This window comes from Caretta caretta, chromosome 24 (assembly GCF_965140235.1).
Source record: "Caretta caretta isolate rCarCar2 chromosome 24, rCarCar1.hap1, whole genome shotgun sequence".
In the NCBI taxonomy this organism is placed as follows: Eukaryota; Metazoa; Chordata; order Testudines; family Cheloniidae; genus Caretta; species Caretta caretta.
The window spans coordinates 13,586,173-13,610,269 of record NC_134229.1 but is presented as its reverse complement, the minus strand read 5'-3'; the positions used below and the strand labels follow the sequence as shown (position 1 = coordinate 13,610,269).

General features: G+C 59.0%; 3 protein-coding genes across 7 annotated transcripts in view; 2 read left to right on the top strand and 1 right to left on the bottom strand.

Annotated features, from left to right (window-relative positions):
• Nucleotides 1-7,078: 7,078 nt before the first annotated feature.
• U2AF1L4 (U2 small nuclear RNA auxiliary factor 1 like 4) lies at nt 7,079-12,599 on the top strand. Of its 3 annotated transcripts, XM_048828537.2 has the most exons (9): nt 7,079-7,156; nt 7,641-7,728; nt 7,927-7,993; nt 8,252-8,301; nt 8,736-8,834; nt 8,967-9,100; nt 10,069-10,164; nt 10,541-10,671; nt 11,428-11,563. In XM_048828537.2, the coding sequence occupies exons 1-8, from the start codon at nt 7,113-7,115 to the stop codon at nt 10,623-10,625; spliced, it is 663 nt and encodes a 220-aa protein (XP_048684494.1). In that variant the 5' UTR covers nt 7,079-7,112; the 3' UTR covers nt 10,626-10,671; nt 11,428-11,563. The 3 variants fall into 3 exon arrangements, with proteins under 3 accessions (XP_048684494.1, XP_048684492.1, XP_048684493.1); XM_048828535.2 differs by lacking the exon at nt 10,541-10,671 and having other exon boundaries at nt 11,428-12,599; XM_048828536.2 differs by lacking the exons at nt 8,736-8,834; nt 10,541-10,671 and having other exon boundaries at nt 11,428-12,599.
• A 3,069-nt stretch (nt 12,600-15,668) lies between these two features.
• IGFLR1 (IGF like family receptor 1) lies at nt 15,669-20,191 on the top strand. Of its 3 annotated transcripts, XM_048827945.2 has the most exons (8): nt 15,669-15,847; nt 16,315-16,522; nt 17,007-17,196; nt 17,390-17,495; nt 17,634-17,793; nt 17,957-18,058; nt 18,568-18,660; nt 18,745-20,191. In XM_048827945.2, exons 1-8 carry the CDS (start codon nt 15,800-15,802, stop codon nt 19,053-19,055), a joined length of 1,218 nt encoding a protein of 405 aa, XP_048683902.1. In that variant the 5' UTR covers nt 15,669-15,799; the 3' UTR covers nt 19,056-20,191. The 3 variants fall into 3 exon arrangements, with proteins under 3 accessions (XP_048683902.1, XP_074979092.1, XP_074979093.1); XM_075122991.1 differs by lacking the exon at nt 17,957-18,058; XM_075122992.1 differs by lacking the exon at nt 15,669-15,847 and having other exon boundaries at nt 16,403-16,522; nt 17,012-17,196.
• KMT2B (lysine methyltransferase 2B) overlaps nt 20,094-24,097 on the bottom strand; it is a 34,798-nt gene continuing 30,794 nt past the window's right edge. The window contains exons 29-37 of the mRNA XM_048827944.2: nt 23,921-24,019; nt 23,732-23,829; nt 23,355-23,492; nt 23,046-23,120; nt 22,652-22,829; nt 22,298-22,405; nt 22,077-22,160; nt 21,656-21,785; nt 20,094-21,129 (exon numbers count right to left, since the gene is read on the bottom strand). Of these exons, the coding sequence (XP_048683901.2) occupies nt 20,854-21,129; nt 21,656-21,785; nt 22,077-22,160; nt 22,298-22,405; nt 22,652-22,829; nt 23,046-23,120; nt 23,355-23,492; nt 23,732-23,829; nt 23,921-24,019 (1,186 nt within the window). The 3' untranslated portion in view covers nt 20,094-20,853. The remainder of the gene's footprint in view (nt 21,130-21,655; nt 21,786-22,076; nt 22,161-22,297; nt 22,406-22,651; nt 22,830-23,045; nt 23,121-23,354; nt 23,493-23,731; nt 23,830-23,920; nt 24,020-24,097) is intronic.

Here is a 24,097-nt window from a genome sequence, read left to right as displayed (position 1 = left end):
CAAGGAAAGTGTGGGCCCCTTACTGAATGAGGGAGGCAACCTAGTGACAAAGGATGTGGAAAAAGCTAATGTACTCAATGCTTTTTTTGCCTCTGTCGTCACGAACAAGGTCAGCTCCCAGACTACTGCACTGGGCAGCACAGCATGGGGAGGAGGTGACCAGCCCTCTGTGGAGAAAGAAGTGGTTCAGGACTATTTAGAAAAGTTGGACGAGCACAAGTCCATGGGGCCATCCAAGAGTGCTAAAGGAGTTGGCGGGTGTGACTGCAGAGCCATTGGCCATTATCTTTGAAAACTCATGGCGATCAGGGGAGGTCCCGGATGACTGGAAAAAGGCTAATGTAGTGCCCATCTTTAAAAAGGGAAGATGGAGGATCCTGGAAACTACAGGCCAGTCAGCCCCACCTCAGTCCCTGGAAAACTCATGGAGCAGGTCCTCAAGGAATCAGTTTTGAAGCACTTAGAGGAGAGGAAAGTGATCAGGAACAGTCAGCATGGATTCAAGCGCAAGTCATGCCTGACTAACCTAATTGCTCTCTATGATGAGATAACTGACTCTGTGAATGAGGGGAAAGCAGTGGATGTGTTATTCCTTGACTTTAGCAAAGCTTTTGCTGCGGTCTCCCACAGTATTCTTGCCAGCAACTTCAAGAACTATGGGCTGGATGAATGGACTATAAGGTGGATAGAAAGCTGGCTAGATCATTGGGCTCAACAGGTAGTGATCAATGGCTCCATGTCTAGTTGGTGTCCGGTTTCAAGTGGAGTGCCCCAAGGCTCGGTCCTGGGGCCGGTTTTGTCAATATCTTCATTAATGATCTGGAGGATGGTGTGCATTGCACCCTCAGCAAGTTTGCAGATGACACTAAACTGGGAGGAGAGGTAGATACGATGGAGGGTAGGGATAGGATACAGAGAGACCGAGACAAATTAGAGGATTGGGCCAAAAGAAATCTGAGGAGGTTCAACAAGGACAAATGCAGAGTCCTGCACTTAGGACAGAAGAATCCCATGCACCACTACAGACTAAGGACCGAATGGCTCGGCAGCAGTTCTGCAGAAAAGGACCTAGGGGTGACAGTGGACGAGAAGCTAGCTATGAGTCAACAGTGTGCCCTTGTTGCCAAGAAGGCCAATGGCATTTTGGGATGTATAAGTACGGGCATTGCCAGCAGATCGAGGGATGTGATCTTTCCCCTCTATTTGACATTGGTGCTGCCTCATCTGGAGTACTGTGTCCAGTTTTGGGCCCCACACTAGAAGAAGGATGTGGAAAAATTGGAAAGCGTCCAGCGGAGGTCAACAAAAATGATTAGGGGGCTGGGGCACATGATTTACGAGGAGAGACTGAGGGAACTGGGATTGTTTAGTCTGCAAAAGAGAAGAATGAGGGGGGATTTGATAGCTGATTTCAACTACCTGAAAGAGGGTTCCAAAGAGGATGGATCTAGACTGTTCTCAGTGGTGGCAGATGACAGAACAAGAAGCAATGGTCTCAAGTTGCAGTGGGGGCGGTTTAGGTTGGATGTTAGGAAAAACTTTTTCATTAAAGGGTGGTGAAGCACTGGAATAGGTTACCTAGGGAGGTGGTGGAATCTCCTTCCTTAGAGGTTTTCAAGCTCAGGCTTGGCAAAGCCCTGGCTGGGATGATTTAGTTGGTATTGGTCCTGCTTTGAGCACGGGGTTGGACTAGACACCCTCTTGAGGTCCCTTCCAACCCTGATATTCTATGAAAACTCCATCCCAGGGCAGGGGGGGGTCCAACCCGCAACTGTACCTGCTACTCAATGGCCCACAGAACAACTGGCCCCATTGCTCACTCTGGGACTATCTTCCCACCCGGCCCTGACGCCTCCTCTTAACCACCTATCCAAGCTAGAAATGCCCTTGGTTTGTCTTTCCAGGGAAGGGAAGGAAGCATCAGACTAGGGATGTGAAAAGCAAAGGAGCTTCCTGCAAACAAACAGACCTGGTCACCTGCCAGGGGGTGAAACAAGGAAATAACCCCAAACCCATGCCTGAGGCACCCCCAGCATGTACCTCAGACACCAACCCCTACCCCCAGACCTCCCTGGGCTGACCCAAGCCTGCAATCCCTAGGTTCCTGCCAGGTCACCTACTTGTTGTGTCTGATGCTGCCCTGAGATGGGAGTTTCCCTGCGGGGAAGGGACTGTTGGTGCAACAAAAACAAGTGGGAACAGAATAGCTGGTACTCCGGCCAGTGGGTGTTTGTGATCTAGTTGGCACAGGCTGTCTGTGCACCGGGACCCTGCAAATCCCAGCTGGTTTGCAGGGCTGAGGGCTTCCACAGAAATCTCTCTGCTCCATGGGCACCAAATGGCTCCTGGAGGAGGTGGTTAAAGGAAAGTCACCAGACACCCTGTCATAACCATAGGGGTAGCCTACATTCCTCCTTACCTGTAAGGGGTTAAGAAGCTCAAGTAACCTGGTTGGCACCTGACCAAAGGAACCAATGGGGACAAAAGATACTTTCAAATCTGGTGGTGGGGAGAGGTTTTGTTTTTGGGTTCTTTGTTTCTGTGGCCCTTCACTCTTGGGACTAAGAGGGACCGGACATCAATCCATGTTCTCCAAATCTTTCTAAACAAGCCTTTCATATTTCAGACTTGTAAGTAACAGCCAGGCAAGGCGTATTAGTTTACCTTTGTTTTCTCAACTTGTGAATTTTCCCTTTGCTGAGAGAGGTTTATCCCTGTTTTGTTGTAACTTTGAAACTAAGGCTAGAGGGGGTTCCTCTGTGCTCTTTGAATTTTCTGCTACTCTGTAAGGTTAACTACCAGCCTAACTTTACAGAGGTGATTCTTTTACCTTTTTCTCTTTAAATAAAATCCTTCTTTTTAAGAACCTGACTGATTTTTCCATTGTTCTAAGACCCAGGGGTTTGGGTCTGTAGTCCCTTTGTAACCAATTGGTGAGGATATATGCTCAAGCCTTCCCCAGGAAAGGGGGTGTAGGCTTGGGGGAATATTTTGGGGGAATAGGACTCCAAGTGGTCCCTTCCCTGATTGTTTGTTAAACCACTTGGTGGTGGAAGTGACCGCAAGGCAAGAAAGGAATCTGTGCCTGGGGGAAGTTTTAACCTAAGCTGCTAAGAATAAGCTTAGGGGGTCTTTCATGCAGGTTCCCACGTCTGTACCCTAGAGTTCAGAGTGGGGAGGGAACCCTGACATGGTGGCAGCGGTCCCAAGGCAAGAAAGGAATTTGTGCCTTGGGGAAGTTTTAACCTAAGCTGCTAAGAATAAGCTTAGGGGGTCTTTCATGTGGGTCCCCACATCTGTAGCCTAGAGTTCAGAGTGATGAGGAAACCCTGACACACACCTTGAAAGTTTCCTGAATGAAACCCCAGTGCTCTGTCTCTCAGAACAGCCCAGCCTGTTCTGGTTCTAAAATCCTGTTTTCTTCTCTCTGCTTCAAAACCAAGCTCCTCTGGGCCCTCACACCTGTTCTCACCCCCCTAGACTAACACACCCCCATCTTTGAAGAGCTCTCCCTGGCTTCTCTTTGCACCCAGCTGGGCTCTGCAGACAGAGCGTTATCGCCACCTGCTGGCAAAACCCAACCATTGCTGCACCCTCACAGGTACCCATCTCCACAAACATGCCCTCAGCTCTCCCGTCAGATCTGCCCTCCTGTGACCCACCCCCCTCCAGCTCCACACACCATCCTCCCCCACAAATCCCTCTTCTGCATTCCCTGCCAGCCCCAGAGCCCAGCGCTCACAGCTGGCCCCCAGCCCACTCTGCGATGGCCTTGGCTGGGGTCAGGGTGGGGGGTGTAGTGAGACCCTGTCAGCGACAGGCCTCAACATTCCTGTGACTCAGCGTCGCCCCACATCCCCCGTCTATGGCACAGGGTTAGAGCAGGACTCCAGCCCCTGAAACGAGTGGAGACGGTGCTCAGTCAGGCTTTGGGGGGGCACTGGCAGAGCTGTGCGAGGAATGCAGGGCTGGACAACGGAGGGCTGTGGGTCAGGATTGAGGGCCTCCAGCAAAGCTGCTGGGGGAGGATGGACCCCAGGACTGGGATAGCAGGGGGCTGCAGACCAGGATTCAGCAGCACTGACAGAGCTGTTGGGTGGGGAGCAGACAGCTGCGATAGCAGTGGGCTGCCGGCTGTGGGTTAGGATTGAGCTCAAGAGGGAAAATTTGGGTTTTAATGTGAAGGTTCCTCTTTGATCTCAGCCTCGGCCTGTTCACTGCCCACACGTGATGTAAACCTGCCCTTTTACTACAGTCGAACCTCAGAGTTACGAACTGACCAGCCAACCACACACCTCAGTGGGAACCAGCAGTACACAATCCGGCAGCAGCAGAGACCAAAAAAAAAAAAAAGCCAATCCAGTGCGGTGCTGTGTTAAACGCAAATTACTAAAAAACAAAGGGCAAGTTTAAAAAAAGACTTGACCAGGTAAGGAAACTGCCTGTGCTTGTTTCATTTCAATGAAGATGATTACTTCTGCCTAGTAAAGTTTCAGAGCTGCATTAGGCCAATGTTCAGTTGTAAACTTTTGAAAGAACCAGAGTTATGAACCCCTCCCTTAAATCATAGAATATCAGGATTGGAAGGGACCTCAGGAGGTCATCTAGTCCAACCCCCTGATCAGAGCAGGACCAACACCAACTAAATCATCCCAGCCAGGCCTTGTCAAGCCTGACCTTAAAAACCTCTAAGGAAGGCGATTCCACCACTTCCCTAGGGAACCCATTCCAGTGTTTCACCACCCTCCTAGTGAAAAAGATTTTCCTAATATCCAACCTAAACCTCCCCCACTGCAACTTGAGACCATTGCTCCTTGTTCTGTCATCTGCCACCACTGAGAACAGTCTAGATCCATCCTCTTTGGAACCCCCTTTCAGGTAGTTGAAAGCAGCTATCAAATCCCCCCTCACTCTTCTCTTTTGCAGACTAAACAATCCCAGTTCTCTCAGCCTCTCCTCATAACTCATGTGTTCCAGTCCCCTAATCATTTTTGTTGCCCTCCGCTGGACGCTTTCCAATTTTTTCACATCCTTCTTGTAGTGTGGGGCCCAAACCTGGACACAGTATTCCAGATGAGGCCTCACCAGTGTCAAATAGAGGGGAATGATCACGTCCCTCGATCTGCTGGCAATGCCCCTACTTATACATCCCAAAATGCCATTGGCCTTCTTGGCAACAAGGGCACACTGTTGACTCATATCCAGCTTCTCGTCCACTGTAACCCCTAGGTCCTTTTCTGCAGAACTGCTGTCGAGCCATTCGATCCCTAGTCTGTAGAGGTGCATGGGATTCTTCCGTCCTAAGTGCAGGACTCTGCACTTGTCCTTGTTGAACCTCATCAGATTTCTTTTGGCCCAATCCTCTAATTTGTCTAGATCACTCTGGACCCTATCCCTACCCTCCAGCGTATCTACTTCTCCTCCCAGTTTAGTGTCATCTGCAAACTTGCTGAGGGTGCAATCCACACCATCCTCCAGATCATTAATGAAGATATTGAACAAAACCGGCCCCAGGACCGAGCCTTGGGGCACTCCACTTGATACTACCCGTTGAGCCCGACAATCTAGCCAGCTTTCTATCCACCTTATCATCCATTCATCCAGCCCATCCTTCTTGAACTTGGGCTGGCAAGAATACTGTGGGAGACCGCAGCAAAAGCTTTGCTAAAGTCAAGGAATAACACATCCACTGCTTTCCCCTCATCCACAGAGCCAGTTATCTCATCATAGAAGGCAATTAGATTAGTCAGACACGACTTGCGCTTGGTGTGTCCATGCTGACTGTTCCTGATCACTTTCCTCTCCTCTAAGTGCTTCAGAATTGATTCCTTGAGGACCTGCTCCATGAGTTTTCCAGGGACAGAGGTGAGGCTGACTGGCCTGTAGTTCCCAGGATCCTCCTTCTTCCTTTTTCTAAAGATGGGCACTACATTAGCCTTTTTCCAGTCGTCCGGGACCTCCCCCGATTGCCATGAGTTTTCAAAGATAACTTCACGCGGTGCCCGTAACTCTGCGGTTCTGCTGTACGTGTGTAACCCCCACACGTCCTGGGTGTGCTGTTCTGTCCCATCTAGTGGCACTGAGACCACTTAGAGCACTGGTTCTCAAAGTTTTGTACTGTGACCCCTTTCACACAGCAAGCCTCTGAGTGCATCCCCCCCTTATAAATTAAAACCACATTTTTATATATTTAACATTATAAATGCTGGAGGTAAAATAGGGTTTGGGGTGGAGGCTGACAGCTCGTGACCCCCTGAGGGGTCCTTATCTCCAGTTTGAGAACCCCTGACTTACAGAGAGAGTGAGAGAAAATGAGTCTGCTCTACAGCCTTAGCTAACAGCCAGGTGGCTTTTAGCTCATGTGTAGAGGCTCCAGGTTCGATCCCACCTGACGACAACTGGGGTCTGTCAGGGTTACACATGTTCTCAGGAGAGCTGAATTTCCAGACTCAGCATTGTCTCCCTCACCTTCCTGACATTACAGTGGGGATGTTTGCGGTCCCAGGGTGTGCTACCCATAGTGGTGTGAGGACCCAGGCACATGGGCTGCGACAAAAACATTTTCATATTGCTTGAAACACTGTGACAGTGTGTCTCAGCCGGGGGAGCCGGGAGGGCCACGTCCCCCCGACTTGTTACCAAAAGAACCATGCCTTGGGGCAGGCGGGTGGGCTGCCCGGGGCACCTGGCACAGCGCAGCCCTGGGCAGCGGGTGCTGCGACATGTTGGCCTGGGAGAGGGGAAATTTTAAAAAAATGCTTGCACCCTATTTTTGCAAACCCAGCAGGTGCCCCTCCCCCATGCCACGGCTTTGCCCCCTGCCACTCTCTGGTCTGAACCTCATCCCTGGGCTGAACCCCCGGGTCCTGTTCCCCCCTGGCCCCTCTCCTGCCCCTGCCTCCAGCTGCTTCACCCCCCCACCCCCCAGACCCTGCCCATCCTCCCCACTCCAAGTAAGGGCAGAGCGAGGGCAGCGGCTTCAGCAGGTGTTACCGAGCATGCTCGGTCCGGATGCGCATGCTCAGTACAAGCCAACCGCCCCGTCTGTCTGGGGGCCTATGGGGTGGGGACTACAATTCCCAGCGTGCCTTGGGGCGGGTGGAAGAGGGAAGATGGCCGAGTATCTGGCCTCCATCTTCGGCACCGAGAAAGACAAGTGAGTGGGGGGAGGGGGGCAAAGGTCAGATGACCAGAACTCCTGGGTTCTCTCCCTAGCTGGGGGGCTGGGAGTCAGGACTCCTGGGTTCTCTCCCTGGCTGGGGGGCGGCTGGGAGTCAGGACTCCTGGGTTCTCTCCCTGGCTGGGGGGCGGCTGGGAGTCAGGACTCCTGGGTACTCTGCCTGGCTGGGAGTTGTGGGGGGCTGGGAGTCAGGACTCCTGGGTTCTCTCCCTAGCTGGGGGCGGGGTGGGAGTCAGGACTCCTGGGTTCTCTCCCTGGCTGGGGGGTTGGGGGGGGCTGGGAGTCAGGACTCCTGGGTTCTCTCCCTGGCTGGGAGGTCGTGGGGGGGCTGGGAGTCAGGACTCCTGGGTTCTCTCCCTGGCTGGGGGGTTGGGAGTCAGGACTCCTGGGTCCCAGACACTGTGCGGGTTGCTGGCACCACCAGCCCCTCGCTCACTAAACGTCTCTGGCCCTTTTCCAGGGTTAACTGCTCTTTTTACTTTAAGATCGGGGCTTGTCGGCACGGAGACAGGTGTTCCCGCCTCCACAACAGACCCACCTTCAGCCAGGTGAGCCTGACAGTGGGGCTCCGGGGCGCAGAGTCTGGAGGATCAGGAAACCACCACCTCTGGGACGGGGCGGGCAGGGAACAGCCACACATAACGCCACATGGGGACTGCTCACCTGGCGCTGGGACACGGCCATCTTCGGGCGGGGGGCAGCTGGGGAACACGGACACCTCACTGTGTCTCCATCTCCATTTGTAGACCATCGTCCTGCTGAATCTGTATCGGAACCCACAGAACACGGCCCAGTCGGCAGACGGCTCGCACTGTGAGTACCCGATACCCCCTCCTGGCCCAGCTGCATGAGACACGGTCTGGGGAAGTGTACGGCCTCCCAGCCCTTCCCGTCCCTTAACGCCCTTGTTGGGCCTCCGTCCATGGTCCTGGGCACCGCCTTGCTTGTGAGGAAGCTCGGTGCCTCCTTCTGGAGACACCCCTCACTCCTGGCGACAGGAGGCACGGGGGGTACCGCATGCAGCTTGCCCATTGTCCGACAGCATAGTGAGTCTGTGTCTCTCTCCTCCAGGTCATGTCAGCGATGTGGAAGTGCAGGAGCATTATGATAATTTCTTTGAGGTAAGTCACTGAAAGCAAGCTAGGAATAGAACCCAGGAGTCCTGGCTCCCCCCTCCCAGCTCTAACCGCTAGGCCTCACTCCCCTCCCAGAGCTAGGATAGAACCCAGGAGTCCCGGCTCCCAACTCCCCCCACTCTACAACCAGCAAACTCCACTCCCCTCCCAGAGCTGGGAATAGAAGCCAGAAATCCTGACTCCATCTCACATCAGGCAAGCCATCCTGATGTGGTATCACTGTGCGGCTGTTCCCCAGCTGCCCTGCCCCAGAGGTGGCTGCATCCCAGGGCCAGGCGACCCATTCCTGTGCAGCATTATGTGCGGCTGTCCCCCAGCTGCCCTGCCCCAGAGGTGGCTGCATCCCGGGGCAGGTGACTCGTCTCTGTGCAGTGTCGCTGGGTATTCGCCCCATGAAGCTCATTCTGTCCCTGTGCCAGGAGGTCTTCACGGAGCTAGAGGAGAAGTATGGGGAGATAGAGGAGATGAACGTTTGTGACAACCTCGGGGACCACCTGGTCGGCAATGTCTATGTCAAGGTAACCGCCAGGCCCTGCCCTGAGGCCGGATCAGGGCCAGCGCCTCCTGGAAGGGAAAGGCCCAGTGCCCCATTCCTCCCACCCTCCCCAAGCACCTAGAGGCAGGCCCTTTTGACTCTCGTTCCTCCCCAGTTCCGGCGGGAGGAGGACGCCGAGAGGGCCGTGGGGGAGCTGAACAATCGCTGGTTCAATGGCCAGGCCGTGCGGGCCGAGCTGTCCCCAGTCACCGACTTTCGCGAGTCCTGCTGCCGCCAGTACGAGATGGGGTAAGTGACCGGACACAGGGATGGCACCTCTGGGACTCTGCCCTCGTTAACCCCTCAGGGATCACCCTTTCTGGCTGGTACCTGCTGGGCGCCCAGGCCCCATAATCCCTCGGGATCACCTCTCCCCAGGAAGGTACCTGCCAGTCACCCCAGCCCTCTAACCCCTCAGGGACCCCCCTCTCCCCAGGCCAGTACCCGCCAGGCTCCCTGGTCCTGTTAACCCCTTGGGGACCTCCCCTCCCCAGCAAGTACCCACTGAGCGCCTGGACCCCATTAACCCTTGGCAGTGTTCCCTCTCATTTTTTCCACCCATGTGCGGAATGAATTTTGTGTGACACGTCCCCTCCATATTGGCGCACCTAACAAAATTCATGTGGTGGGGTGGGGTTGAGGGATTCAGAGTGTGGGAGGGGGCTCAGGGCGGGGGCAGAGGGTTGGGGGGCTGGGAGTGTGGGCTCTGGGGTGGGGCTGGAGATGAGGAGGGGTTTGGGGTGCAGTGGGGCTCCCTGGGGCTACCGTGGGGAGAGAGGACTCCCCCCATCTCTTTGTCCCCACAGCAGCACCTGGGCTGGTGGGGAGAGGTGCCTTTCCCCCAGCCGCAGCAGGTCCGGGCGGGGCGGGGCACGGCGCCTGTCCCCCAGCCGCAGCAGGTTCGGGGCCGGGGGAGGTCTGGGCCTTGGGGAGAAGCATTTCTCCCTGTCTTAGCCCTAAGCACCTGTGTGGCACTTAATAGGCAGCTGTGTGGCCACGCAGGGAGGGAACTGAGAGCCTTGGGGATTCCTCTCCCCAGGTAGGTACCCACCAGGCGCCCAGGCCCCGTTAACCCTTGGGGATCCCTCTCCTCAGGCAGGTACCCGCCAGGTACCCCGGCCCTGTTAACCCTTCAGGGTCAGTGCCCCCTGGGCAGCACCAGCTGCCACAAGGTGCCCCCATCGCCGACCGTCACACCCTTGCTCTCTGCCCCCCAGGGAGTGCACACGTGGAGGGTTCTGCAACTTCATGCACCTGCGGCCGATATCCCGAGAGCTGCGCCGGCAGCTCTACGGGCAGAGCCGGCGCCGGCGGTGAGTGGGGGTAGGGGGCCTGGGCTCCTGGGGCGTGACTGGAGGGCAGGGGCAGCTCTGCAGTGTCAGCTGCTGTCCCGGAGCAGGGGGGCACAGGGGTCCTGCGGGGGCAGGGTAGGGAAGTCCCTGGGCTGTACAAATGAGGTTGTGGGGTGCTGGGGCAGAATGGGTAGCAGGGGTCAGGGGTGCTGGGTGAATGATGATGGCAGGAGGAGGTATAGGGGCTGAGGGGCAGTGCCCCCGAGAGGGAGCTCAGGAGGGAAGAGAGGGTGACACAGCACCCCCTGGGGGGCAGGGGGAGCTCTAGGGGCCGGGGGGTGACGCAGCGCCCCCTGGGGTCTGGCCATGGCCATACTGACTTTGTTCTCTCCCCCAGAGCCCCATCCCCCTCGCGCTCCCACGACCGGCCCCGGGGCAAGAAACGCCAGCGCTCACCTGACCATCGCTATGGACGCTTCTGACCCCTCCCCGGGCTCCTTGCCTTCCCTAGCCTCCCCCAGCCACTAGGTCAGCCCCCCGACCTGCCATAGACCCAGCGGAAGTGCGGCAGCTGGAGCCCCCACAGTGGGAGGGTTTGGGGATCCCTAAGGCCCCTCTCTATTTACATTCTGCTAGTGTAACCCTGCATAGCCCATGATTGTATTGGGCGGGCCTGTCCCCAGCTGTGGAGTCGATAGCACCCAGGCGTCTGGGGAGCAGTGCTCAGGGAGTGATGGTCTGAACTTTCTCCCTCCACCTGTGTGGGATGTAATGATGAGAGCTGGAATACACTAGACATGATCCACCCCACTCCTGTCTGCTTCACTCTGGTTGCAGCATGAACTAGGGGTTAGGTCGATTGGCAGCAGGAGGCGCATTGCCATGGGGAGGGGGCAGGGGACCATTAGGGGGTGCTGTGCTGCAGGGAGCGGGGTTGGGGCACTGTGCTGAGGGGTTGGAGGCATGGCAGGGAGCGCTGTGCTGCGGGGAGTGGGGGGCTGTGCCATGGGGTGGGGGGCATGGCAGGAGGCACCATGCGGCAGGGCTGGGGGCTTGGCAGAGGGCACCGTGCCGTGGGATGGGGGGCATAGCAGGAGGCGTGCCATGCTGGGGGGCGGGGGGGCCATGCTGCAGGGTGGGGGGCATTGTGCTGCAGGGCGTGGGGTGGGGAGCCTTACGCAGGGCAGGGAGCGCAGGAGGGGAACTGAGTCTTGGTTTGCATTTGTCCTGTTGAGTTCCGTTCCCGAAATGAGCTTCGTCCCTGTAAAATGTGTTGTCTTGCAGCTACGTCCGACCTTCCCGCCGAGCCTGGCGCTTCCCCTGGCTAAGCAGGACGCTGCCCGTCTCCGGGCCTGGCTATTTCCCCAGCTGTCGAGCGGCTCAGCCACGAACAAGCGTCTGCATTTTGACCTTTTTAACGGTGTTAGAAAACCGGGCCAGCTGCTTTTCCTTGGTTCTGCGTCCACGCTTTGTACACCGGAGTCGTGTTACGCTGCCAGGTTACTCCGGGGGATTGTGCGCTACTTCGTGTGCGCACAATTAACGAGTCCTGCAGATCGCCAACATTTTGAGCAGAAAGAAGCTGCTGCAGTTTTCTTGCTTCAGTGCCGCCTTTTTCCCACCAGAGGGCGTTGTGGTGCTAGAACAAAGCTGCAGCTCCCCACCAGTGAGGGCAGAGTAAGAGCCGGCCTTCTGCACAGTGCCGGCCAGGCCAGGCCAGGCCAGAAGACAGGGGCTATGGGGAGACAGACCGCGTGGGGTGCTGGGGGGTCAGACAGGGGCTCACAAGGGCTAGTGGGGGAGGACAGACTGGGGCAGGGGCTCAATGGGAGTGGAGGCACAGAGCCATAGTGGGGAGGGAGGTGCAGGGCCACATGGTGATGGGGGGTGGGGGGCAGAGCTACATAGGGACGGGAGAGGTTGGATGGGGACAGAGAGACACATGGGGATGGGGAAGGGGTACAGGGCCACAAAGGGACAGAGGAGGGGTGCAGGGCCACTTGGGGATGGGGGTAGTGGGTGTCTTGAGTGGTGGTGGAGGGACACATAGGGGTGCAAGAACACATGGGGATGGGGCAGATGTGCCTGACTGAATGGGAGAGGCTCGGGGTCAGCCAGGGTCTGCATGAGGGAATCTCCTGAACAGTCCCGCCCCACCCCCCAAAAAAAACCCTCCAAGTTCACACGTAGGCTCCTTCCCAGCAATTTACTTCCCTCTCCCTCAGCAACTCCGTTACACCGGATTCCCCCAAGCTTTTGCACCGCTTCTGAGGAGTGCGGGAAATACGGTTCTGTATTGTCGTTTAAATGAATTATTACTCAGAGGTCTGTATTAATATGCCTAGTAAGGAATCTATTTGTCAAAAAACATTTCCTAAATATTTTCTGTTGTCTGTAGGGTTACAAACATACTTGCTGACAAGTATTTTGAAATAAATGACCAAAAATAATTGAAACTGGTGTGATTATATTGTGTTATGCAGAATTTTAAAACGTGTGCAGAATTTTTAATTTTTTGGTGCCGAATTCCCCCAGGAGTAGCAAGGGCAGTTCTGGTAACAAGGCACAAACACAATATTTTCCAAGGGTTTCTTCTTTCTTCAAGAAAACGCCCTTCAATAGGCTGGAGCCAGATGTGAAACAAAACCTTTGGCCTTTAAAACGACCTGCTGCAGTAAGTGTGAACTGCATGTAGTGACTGCGGGGACTGGGCGCTCGATGAGCCAGGTTTGGAGATCTAACAAGGTGGGTAATTATAAACCTTTGCTTTTTAGCTAGCACTTCCCAGCAGCGCATCTCCAAACTTGTCACAAAGCTGGCCTGTTACGACACTGGGGTTGGTGTTTAACTGTCACGCTGTCCGAGGTGGCTCCCGCAGATTGTCACAAGCAGAGCAGATACCCCCAGGCTGGTGGTGTGGTCTGTAATTAGATTTCCCTGATCCAGTAACAGATGAGAGCGCCTGGATCGTGGCACCCGTCTCACCATAGAGTCCCAGACAGTCTGTGGGTTCTCCATTCTGTCTCGCCACCCAGACAAGCTGGACTTCGTGATCAATGGTCACTGACACATTCATGTCACGTCTGGTCCCAAGAGACTGCTCACCCCAGATCCATGGGACCCTATATCAGTGGGTTTCAGCCTGTGTCCGCAGATGTTTTGTGGGCCGCAGACTATCCAAACTCCATTCAAACTTTTTTAGGGGTCTGCAGATGAAAAAAAGGTTGAAAACAACTGGCCTAGATCTTCCCCCAAAGAGGATGTCTATAGTCTATTACAGGATCAGCCATCTATTAATTAGGAATGAGCGAGTTATTTACAAGTTAAAGCAAACCTATGTATGTTGGCAGGGGTCTAGCTCCCTCCTCCCTTTCAGTTCCCAGACCCACTTTGCCGAAAAATAGCTGTCCAGAGTCCCGTTTGCAGGCAATTGGATGGGTTTATTGGGGCTAAACAAACAATCTTCTTCCGAAGCCCATCGCACCAGTCGGGCTATCGCTAGACACCGATAGTTTTCCTCTTCCTCTCCCCCAGCTACAGTTCTATAAGCTGCCAGAACCCCCTTCTTCTCCTGACCCCGAGCTTTGCCCGCCGACCTTGGCAAACATACTTCTACTGGTAGTGCCCCTCCCCGCTACCTCCCCTTTCCATACATAGTCGTGTTCTGTTCTGGGGGGTCCTGAGGCTGGGGTCGATAAGACTGCCTCTTTTGTACCTGAGGCGAGGGGTAAAGAGCAGGGATTCTTTTGGTCACGGTCACTATTCTGCAGCCTCTGCGTCTCCTCCTTACACCCTCCCCTGCCCTCCAGCTACTTGGTAACCGTTGCAACCCCTTACTCCATTAGCCCCTTATCTTCCAGGGTACCAGCTGTGGGGGGAAGAAGCGGGGGGCAGCCTGGTGCTTTCACTTACATTCTCTTACTTGTTTATTTAGCCTGTTTAAAGCAAAGCCAGAAGCAAGGTTATTATTGTTTAGTCTCTACCCTATTTACTTTACATTCTCCTAACAACCGACACACTGATGAGTTACCATCTGATCTGAAGAGTGACTGAGGTTGTAGTGATCTGTCTTTTGGGGTGGATCCCCTGGGATCTCTGGCTTCAGTGAGAGCCTCTGGCCCTGTCGGAAGTGCCCAGATGGAAATTGTTCCTGTGACTTTCTTTGATTTCCTTCATTCAGCTTCTAAGCTTCCCTGCACAGAGCAGTTCTCCGGTGGGACAATCCTTCGCATTGCAAAACGTTTTCAGAGGTTTAAAGCAAAACTCATGTCTTTCCTTCTCGCCGGGAATACCGACATTGCAAGTGAGATGAACCCAGGCAGCAATTTACGAGCATGTCATAGAGGCTAACCACTAAATCCGTCCTCATTAGACTAATACCTATTCTGGGCAAAACTAGCAAACAGGTGACCTGGTCTGGGCTTCAGCTATGAGTCCGTTAGGTCTTCGCTAATGCCTGCAGCCTGTGCGTGGGCTGGCAGCTGGCCTGCCAGCATCACGAATGTAACTTGGGAATCTGTGAAATTTCCACAAGGCGACTATCTGCACTTTTTGATTCTTACACCCCTGTCGAACTCTGGCCTTGTGGCTTTGCAGAACTTGTAGCTCTCAGTTTCTCCCGACTGCTCTGGATTCACAGAAAGAGGGAAAAGAAGCTTCTGGCTTTTTCAGCTCCCAAGCAGTGGTGCGATTTGGAATGAACTGGGCCCAAAAGACAAAAAATGTGCCCTTTGCACCTGCCCCATAAACTGCATCCCAAATGCTGATGGTAAAAAGCTTTTCTCCCCCACAGGAACTGTAACAGCCACAGGGGGATGGCATGCCCAATGCTGAGATGCAGCCACCACTGGTGTGGGGCAGCCAGGGAACAGCCACACATAACGCCACACAGGGACAGCTTGCCCGACACTGAGATGCAGCCACCTCTGAGGGCGGGGCAGCTGGGGAACAGCCGTGCAGCACCAGCCCCAGGCTTATAGGAGTGAGAGCGTTCCACTCAGTGACCTTCATTCTACCAAGAACCATCTCACCCCTTCTCAGTCCTGCCCATTTAGTGTCACTGGCTTTTCCTGCACTCACATCCCATGTATTTTATCTAGATTCATCAACTGCAAGAACCTCAGAGCTGGCCGTGTCTCATTGCCGGGCGAGCCATTCCTATGCGGCAATACATGTGGCCGCTCCCCAGCTGCCCCCCCCGCCGGCAGAGGTAATTGCATCTCAGGACCTGATGAGCCTTCCCCGTGTGGTGTTCTGTGCGGCTGTTCCCAAGTTACCCTGACCCAGAACTGGCTGCACCTCAGTGCCGGGCAAGCGGTCGCCATGTGGCGTTATGTGTGGCTGTTCCTTGGCTGCCCAGCCCCAGAAGTGGCTGAAGCTCAGCGCCAGGTGCGCCATCCTGTCTGGTGTTCCGTACAGCCGTTCCCCAGCACCCCCGCCCTGGTGGTGGCTGGGTAATCCCCAGGCGGTTCGCAGTGCTGAGTTGACTGGTTATATCAGCCTCAGCTGACTGCTGTTTTTCAAGCTGGCAGGAAGTGTGCAGGGTGGAGACGGGAAATGGGGGACAGGCTGGGGTAGGGGAGGCCAGCACCACAGAGTCCACATGCCTTACAGAGGTGAGCAGTGAAGCAGACACACGTGCAACTCGCCAGCCCAGATGAACGTGGTGGGACAGCAGGAAAGAGCATACACACGCCAGGCAGGGGTGAGAGCCTGGGGACAGCTGGGGCTGGTAGGGGATCGGGGGGGGGGGGCACAGGCTGGTGGGATTATGGAGGGTGTGTGGGGAAGGGGTACAGACTAAAGGGGTGAGCTGGGGGGGAGGGGTACAGGCTGTAGGGGTAGGATTAGTGGGGCGGGGGCTGAAGCAGCCAGGGGGCCTGTGGGGAAGGGATACAGGTGGGGTGGGTTGACGTGAGCTGGGGGGTTACGGGCAGCTGGCTGGGGGCGGGAGGGGTGGAGAACGGGGATTTAAGGACCTGGATGTGGTTGGGCTCAGGGTCAGCTGTGGGGGGTATCAGTAAGGCAGGGGCTGTGGCTGGGGGAGGGAGTAGCTGGGATGTGGGGGGGTTACAGCCCCAGGAATGTGGGGGGTTGGGGTGAGCTGGAAGATGTGGGGGGCTTGTAGGTGAACCCCCCCATCTCCCCTCCCCATATTCCCCCCTCTCCCAGGTCCCAGCACATCCCAGCCCCCCTCCCCTCCCCACGGTCCTTGCCATGCTGCTGCCCCTGCTTCTCTGTCTCCTGCCGCCCCCCGGCGCCTGGGCGAGGGCCCGGGGCTCCCTGTCCAGAAAGTGCGGCCACCTGCAGTATTGGCACCAGGAGGTCCAGGCCTGCGTCCCCTGTGAGATCGGCTATGCACACCTGGTCCCGCTGCGTGGTGAGTGGGAGGGCAGAGAGGGGTCAGCAGGGGGCACCATGCTTCGGGGTGGGGGGCTCATCAGGGGGCACCATGCTGTGGGGTGGGTGGCTTGGTAGGGAGTGCTGTGGGGTGGTCAGCAGGGGGCCCTGGGGCACGGGGGGGGGGGGGGAGCGCCGTGCTGCAGGGAGCGGGGCGGGGGCTCTATAGGGGGCGTTGTGCTGTGAGGAGGGTGGTCAGCAGGGGGCCCTGGGGCGCGGGGGGGGGGAGCGCCGTGCTGCAGGGAGCGGGGCGGGGGCTCTGTAGGGGGTGTTGTGCTGTGGGGAGGATGGTCAGCAGGGGGCCCTGGGGTGCGGGGGGGGGGGGAGCGCCGTGCTGCAGGGAGCGGGGCGGGGGCTCTGTAGGGGGTGTTGTGCTGTGGGGAGGGTGGTCAGCTGGGGACCCTGGGGCGCGTGCTGTGGGGCACTGTGCCATGGGGCTCTGATCCACTCCACGGTCTCCCCAGGGCAGGAGTTCACCGTGAACTGTGGCATGAGGGACACAGGCGGCCGTTTCGCAACTCCCAGCCAGGCGTGTGCCCCCCGGTCCTTCAACAATGGGCAATTCCTGCTGTGCCAGCCCTGCTCCCAGTGCCCGCCCGGCACCCAGCTCAGCCCCTGCACCCCTCTGCAGGACACCCAGTGCTGCCCCCCCGGGTATGACATGGACCCACCTTGGCTAGAGGAGGGGCTGGGAGTCAGGATGCCTGGGATCAATCCCTGGGCCTGGGAGGGGAGTGGGGTCTAGTGGTTGGGGGGGGTTGGGCACCAGGACACCTGGGTTCTCTCCATGGCGGGGGGAGGGGTGCTGCTCTCTGCCCTGTCCGACTGGCTGCTCTCGGCTCCACAGGCAGCGGTGGGGGCCGGCTGGCAGGTGCCAACCCCGGTGCTGCTTCCCTGACGAGCAGTGTCACCCCGAGGTCCGGGCTTACCTCGACTGCAGCAGCCCAGCGGAGGTAGGTGCCGGGGGTGGGGAGGCCGTATCAGTTAGAGCGGGGGTCTGGAAGCCAGGACTCCTGGGTTCTATTCGGACTTGGGCGGGGGGGGGCGGTGTCAGATGTGTTCATTCCCAATTGCATGGCTCTGCCTTTCAGGCTCCCGGCGCCGAGTCTTCTGCCTCCCCTAGGTCCCCCACTTGGCTTCCGCCTTCAGAGATACCGGGACGCTCTGGCCATGCCCCAGGCTCTGCTTTGGCCCCCACCTCTGGGACCCCTCAGGGCCCTGGAGGGCACGAATCCCGCAGGGACACGGCAGGTATGTGGGGTCTGTCAGCGCCCCAGCTGGGCCAGACCGGGTCTGGAGTCACAGGGAGCTCCCCCCACACCAGTACACCCACCCTGTGCCCACAGCGGCCCCTGCTGGCCAAGGCCAGAGTAGCCAGGAGCTGTCCCCATGACCCACTGTCGCCCCCTTGCAGGCTATGGTGGGTATGTCGCTCTTCTGATGCTGCTGCTCGTGCTGCTGGCTGGGGCCTTTGCCCTCCTGGTCTGGACACAGCGTGGCCTATGCCCCCACCAGGGTGAGTAGCCAGCCAGCCCCACGGCTGCCCTGCAGCACTGCCCCCCTTCTGCCCATGCTGCAATAGACCCCCAACTCCATCAAGCTCCTCCCGCTGCTGAGAGCCCCCCCACTGCCCATCAGGCTCCTCCCCCATACCCCAGCCTCTCCATCCCCCACTCCCATTCTCATTGAACTCCTGAGGCAGAGACTAGGAGGAGCCTGCCCCCTTGGGAAGGGGTGGGTCTGCTCTGTTCTGCGAGGAGCTCCTTGGAAGAGTGGGAGGGGCCTGCCCCCAGAGAAGGGCTGCTCTAAGCACTAGAAACCCATATCCTGGGGGCAGTGCTGCTTGGACAGCAGGTGGGGCCTAGCCCCTCAGCTGATGCTCCTTGGGGAGCAGGTGGGGGCCTAGTGCCTGGGGGGTGAAGCTCCGCTCCATGAGCGGGGGGCAGGGTTCTGGTAGCTGCTCAGTGCTCCCCTCGGGCTGGGGATCCAGGGCCTCAACCCTCACCACCTCCTTCTGCCCCCCAGCCTCCAGCCCCATGGCTAAGCCCCATCGGCTGCTTCCCCCCCAGAGTACAGACAAGACATCTGGCAACATAGCACCCCCCGCTGGCCATGCAGGTAGGTGCGGCTCCCTTCCCCCACCAGCCATGCCTACACCCACACCTCCCCGGTCCCAGCTCACCCCCGCTCTGTGCCCCACAGGCCTGTGGGGGGCACCGCTGCAGCACCTGCTGGACAACGTGGACGTGCTGGAGGAGCTGATCATGCTCCTGGACCCCGAGGGCAAGGCCGGGGGGGGGACCCGGCACCTGGCTGCGCGCTACGGCCTCTCGGCCACCTGGATTGACTACGCCTATTCCCTGCGCAGCACACGCAGCCCCCTGCGCGCCACCCTGGAGACCGTGGCTGCCCGCCAGCCCGATGCCACGCTGGGGCAGCTGGCCGGGCTGCTGGCTGCCCTGGGGCGCAAGGATGCCCTACAGGTGTTGGAAAGGGCGCAGGTGGGGGTGTGAGCTGCCTGCCTGGACTGACGCTCAGACCCCCCCGCCAACCACAGGAAGGAAACAAGCCAGGACCTCGTTCACGTTGCCCTCCGCTCTCTAGCTGCGCAGCCTCACTGCTACAGCCCCCCTCCCCATGGCCCGGGGGAGGGAAGGGGGGCAGGCCACTGGGGTTCCCATCTATCCCCCTCGGCCAGAATCACGGAGAGCACAGGACAGCTGGTTTTCCGCTGCTGGCCTCTTCCCGAGGGGGGCTATGCACCAAGAACCATCAAGGAGCGTCGTTACAGTGAAGGCCAGGACACCTCGGTTGCCAGGGGGCTGGGGGCAGCATTTGCCCCCATGCTAGAGGAGGGTTGAGGGGCAAGCAGCCAGAGGGGCTGCCCTCCCCAACTAGTCTCAGAGCCCATGGTGCAGCCGGTCACATCAAAGGCCAGCAGGAGGCGCCAAAGCCGCACTGAAGACCTTGACACCACCACCAAGCCCAGGAGACCGAGTCTGATGCAGGCCAGGAGCGTTTGAGGCAGAGCATCTGAGTAACTGCCACACTGCAGCAACCCAGGGGGACAGCTCGCCCAGCACAGAGATGCAGCCACCTCCGGGATGGGGCCAGCCCCTGCCATGAACCTGGCCCGAGCAGCAGGCACAAGCCCTGAAGGTGTCTCGGGAGCCAGCGGACGCTGCCCAGTGGAACTCTGCCTGGAGGCGTGAGACGAGGGAGGAACGGAAATATGTCCCAGAGTCGCAGAGCACCCCCTCGGCCAGCATCCTCCTCCTGGTGTCAGAGATGGTGACTTTGGCCAGAGCCAGGTTGAGGCGGCTGGGGAAGCAGCAGGGAGCTGTGGCTGCCCCAGGCCTGAACCAGTGGAACAGAGGAGGCCCTGTTGCAGAGCAGGAGGGAGGAGCTGGGGCAGGCCTTTCCCAGCTGGGGGCAGTGTGCCCAGACCCCCCCTCAACCTCTGGGCATCTCCACAAAGCCCATTTCCTCCCCCCCCCGCATGAGAGCGCCCCCCCTTCCCCAGGCACTTATGCGAGGAAGAGCACAGCATGTGAAAATGACCATTTATTTAAAATTATACCAACGGGGCGGGGCCGGGGGGCACAGGGCCGACTCACCGCTTTAAATAAAAAAGTGCATAGAAAATAAACAGGTTTAGAAACATCTGTACAAATATCTACAGGGTTGGGGGGCCGTTGGGGGGCCTGCCCTGGCCCCCCACCCCCCACTCACACCCTCCCCGTACAAAAAGGAAAACAGCCCCTGGGCCAGAGCTGGGAGTTCAGTCTCAGGAGGCGGCAGCTGGGCAAACTCCCCCCTCCCCACACACCCCTCATGCCTCTGCTAGTGCAGATCAGCAGGGGGGTTATTGTGCACCCCTGCTCTGGGGGGAACCCCACTAGTCCAGCCCACATTGGGGGCTCTGAAAAAGGGGGCAAGACCCTGTTCCCCAAGGGGCCTGCCCCAAGTCAAGTCTTGCTCCTCCCCGCCCAGGAAAGGGGGTCAATTGAGGGGCAGGAGCCACAAGCTGCCCTGGAACCAGGGGCAGGGGGGGAAAAAAGGGGGAGATCACAGCAGAGGAGTCTGGGGCACCGGGCCCTGCCCCCAGCACTAACACAAGGGGCCCTCCCTCCTCAGGCCAGTGTCTGGGGGGTGCTGAGCAGCTGGGCTCCCTCACCCCCCAAAAACCCAACCCCGGGCTGTTGGGGGCCTGGAAGTGGTCGGGGGATGGGGAGAGGTAGCAGGAAATAGGGGGTCCCAGCGAGGCCGGATCCCAGCCCCCAAAGGCCGGGCCAGGCAGAGCAGGGAGCACTAGTTGAGGAACCGGCGGCAGCGCTTGGCCCCGCAGTTGCAGGGCAGCTTGGAGCCGGCGTCCTCAATGGGGAACTTGTAGTCGTAGGTGAGCTCCTCGCCGCGGAAGATGCGCCGCAGGGCGAAGATCACGATGTGCTTCTGCCCCTCCACGTGGATGACGCGCGAGTAGCAGTTGGGCTCGCACGAGTGGTTGATGAAGCGGGCGGCGTTGCCGTGCATCGTGGCATCCACCACGTCGAAGTCGTCAATGCGGAACATGTAGCAGCCAATGCCCTGCGGGGCGGGGGCGGGTCACGGGAGGCTCCATGGCCGCTGCTGGGCCCCCGAGCCGGCAACCCCCCCAGCCGCTCCTCTGCACCCCCTGAGCCAGCAACCCCCCCCCCCCCCCAGCTGCTCCTCTCCTGCCCCCAGCCACCTCTCCCGATCTCCAGAGCCAGCAAACCCCACCCCCCCAGCCACCCCTCTCCTGCCCCCAGCCGCCCCTCCCGATCTCCCGAGCCTGCAACCCCCCCCAGCTGCCCCTCCCGATCTCCCGAGCCAGCAACCCACCCCCAGCAACCCCCCCTCCGCCACTCCTGCCCCCGCAAGCTGGTAACCCACCTCACCGCAACCCCCACAGCCACCAACCTCCACTCACCTACCCCTCTCCTGCCCTCCCCCAAAGCAGCCCCCTCCTGCCCTCAGCCCCTATGGATCAGGTCCCAGCAGCCCACCTCCTGCTCCCCCAGTGCTGACAACCTCCCCCCACCCCCAAGACAGACTTTCGCAGCGAAGCTCCCCCAGCCCAGCCCCCCCACACCTTGCCATCGTAGTACTTCTCACGCTTGTCGGTCAGCACCGAGCGGATGACGATGCCCGAGTACTCAATGACCATCTCGCCCGCATCAATGGTGCGTTTGCAGAACAGCCCACGCCCGTGGATGGCCGACCTGGGGGGGAGGGGGGGGGCACACAGGGTCAGCGCAGGAGCCAGGCCTGAGATCAGAGGCAGCACACTGGGGGGAGGGGGGAAGGCAGGCAGCACTAGCCGAGCACCACAGGGAGGCGCCCCAGGAAGCAGGGCAAGCCAACAGCAAGTGTCCCCAGGGCAAAAAGCAGCAGAGTGAGAGGGGGCGCCAGCTGTAGCCAGATGCCCATTTCTGCCCCCCTGTACATGCCGTGTAAGAGCGGCGCCATGTGCTGGGCCCTGGGATGGGCTTGGGGGGGGGCAGGCGCATTACCTGTACACGCCCACAGCCTCCTTGGAGGTTCTCTTGAGGTGCCGGAAGCGCATGGCCATGGGCAGCTCCAGGCTGGTGGCTCGCCTGGGGAGAGAGCAGGGCACAAAGCGGATCAGAACCGAGCCCACCCAGGGCCCCCGCCAATAGACACAGGGCAGCCCTCCCACAGCTGGACACAGAACCCAGGAGTCCTGGCTCCCAGTCCCCCCCCGCTCCATTACCTGGTGGATTTCAGCTGCACCTCATCCTCTTCCTCGTCATAGGTGCCGCCCTCGGGCAGCGTGCGGTGCTGCGACGCCAGGAAGTTGAACATGTCAAAGGTGCATTTCCTGGGTGAGGGGGGGCGGGAGGGCAGGATTAAAGCACCATCGACCCCTCCCCCATTCCCACCCACATCCCCACCCCGATCAACCCTGCACCCCCCACCAACCCGCACCCCACTCCTGACAGACCCCTCACTCTCCTACCGGCCAGGTCGCAAGCCCCACTCCCAATGGCATCCTCACCCCAGGGTGTCTCCCCCACTCCCTGAGACCAGACCTGCTCCACCCAGGTCCACGTCCCCTCGGCCCCACCTGACGTAGACCTCGGCGCGGGCGCAGCCACGGGGGTTCAGGGGCAGTGACTCCTCCTCCTCCTCGTGCTGGTGGTAGCGGAACTTGTACTTGTGGCAGGACTTGGCGCCGTGCAGCTGCTCCACCAGGAAGGTGACTGCGTCATGGTGCATGCCCAGCAGGCGCACCCCGTTCATGCCTGGGGAGACCCCCAGGCATCAGAGACCCGCATGGCCTTGAGCCCCGCCCCGTCCCAGAGCTGGCAGAGAACCCAGGAGTCCTGGTTCCCAGCTCTGCCCGCTCTAACCACTAGACCCCACTGCCCTCCCAGAACTGGGAGAGAACCCAGGAGTCCTGGCTTCCAGCCCCCCTGCTCTAACCCACAAGACCCTAGGCCAGGGCTCCCCACACTCACCAGCGAATGACAGGTGCTTGAGGCGGGCATTGGCTCGTGCCTCCTGCACCTTCTCAATCACAGCCTTCCAGGCACCTGGGGAGAGAGCAGGGGAGAGCATGAGCCCCTAGGCTGCCTGGCACTCCCACAGCCCTGTGCCCCATTCCCTACCCCTCCCTCCGCCCAAGCCAGCCAGTCCCCTCCCTGAGGCCTGATCAGAGCCGGTGCCCCTTGGAGGGGAAGGCCCAGTGTCCCTTTCCCCCACTAGCCAGTCCCCTCCCAACGGGGCTGCTCAGAGCCAGCATCCCCTGGAGGTGAAAGGCCCCATACCGTCAATGCTGTCAGCCTGCACGCTAAGGCCATCCTCACTGCTGATCTCGAAGCATAGGTGCGGCTGGCTCTTGGGTGGCGCCTCATTCTCCTTATCCTCGCAGTACAGGGCGTCCTCGTCGGAGCTGGACAGCTCCCCTAGGGGTAGAGAGTGAGAATGGGGCAGGGTGGGGCAGGGCACAGAGTCCTGGCTCACGTCTCCACGACACCTCCCACCCTGCTCCAGTCCCAGGCTCCCCTCTGCCTACCAGCCAAGCCCTGCAGCACGGCATCCCCCAAACCCCCTCACAGCATGGCATGATGCCCCAACCCCCCTGCCCCCCCATGGCACAGCACCACACCAGTCCCACTCCCCACACTGGCTGCCCAGGCAGTACCTGTGTAGCGGTGCCACGTGGGCTCTGGCGGAGGCTCCAGGCTGGGATCCGGCATGCGGGGGCTGCACTCCGGGACGAGGGAGGGATCCGAGGGTGACCTGCAGGGGTCAGGCAGAGAGAGCTCAGCACGGACAGGCCACCGGCCGGGAAGGTGGGGCAGGGTAGGGGGCCAGCAGGGCTCACACTCACCCTGTGCTGCCCCCATCGCTCAGCTCCGCCTGCTCCTTCAGCGCCACCAGCTCCAGGACACTCTTCACCGAGGGGGTCTTCATCCGCACCCGGCCGGGCCTACAATGCCAGCACAGCAGTGGACTTAGGGGGCAGGCAATGGCAGCTGTGGGTTGGGATCAAGGGGCCCTGGCAGAG

Excerpts from the sequence above, each read along its gene's own strand:
- U2AF1L4 (XM_048828535.2), top strand. The coding sequence starts at position 7,113 with ATGGCCGAGTATCTGGCCTCCATCTTCGGCACCGAGAAAGACAA. Across the intron at positions 7,157-7,640 it reads TTCGGCACCGAGAAAGACAA|GGTTAACTGCTCTTTTTACT; the intron begins GTGAGTGGGGGG and ends GCCCTTTTCCAG. Across the intron at positions 8,835-8,966 it reads TCGGCAATGTCTATGTCAAG|TTCCGGCGGGAGGAGGACGC; the intron begins GTAACCGCCAGG and ends GTTCCTCCCCAG.
- IGFLR1 (XM_048827945.2), top strand. The coding sequence starts at position 15,800 with ATGAACGTGGTGGGACAGCAGGAAAGAGCATACACACGCCAGGCAGGG. Across the intron at positions 17,496-17,633 it reads ACTGCAGCAGCCCAGCGGAG|GCTCCCGGCGCCGAGTCTTC; the intron begins GTAGGTGCCGGG and ends TCTGCCTTTCAG. Across the intron at positions 17,794-17,956 it reads ATCCCGCAGGGACACGGCAG|GCTATGGTGGGTATGTCGCT; the intron begins GTATGTGGGGTC and ends GCCCCCTTGCAG.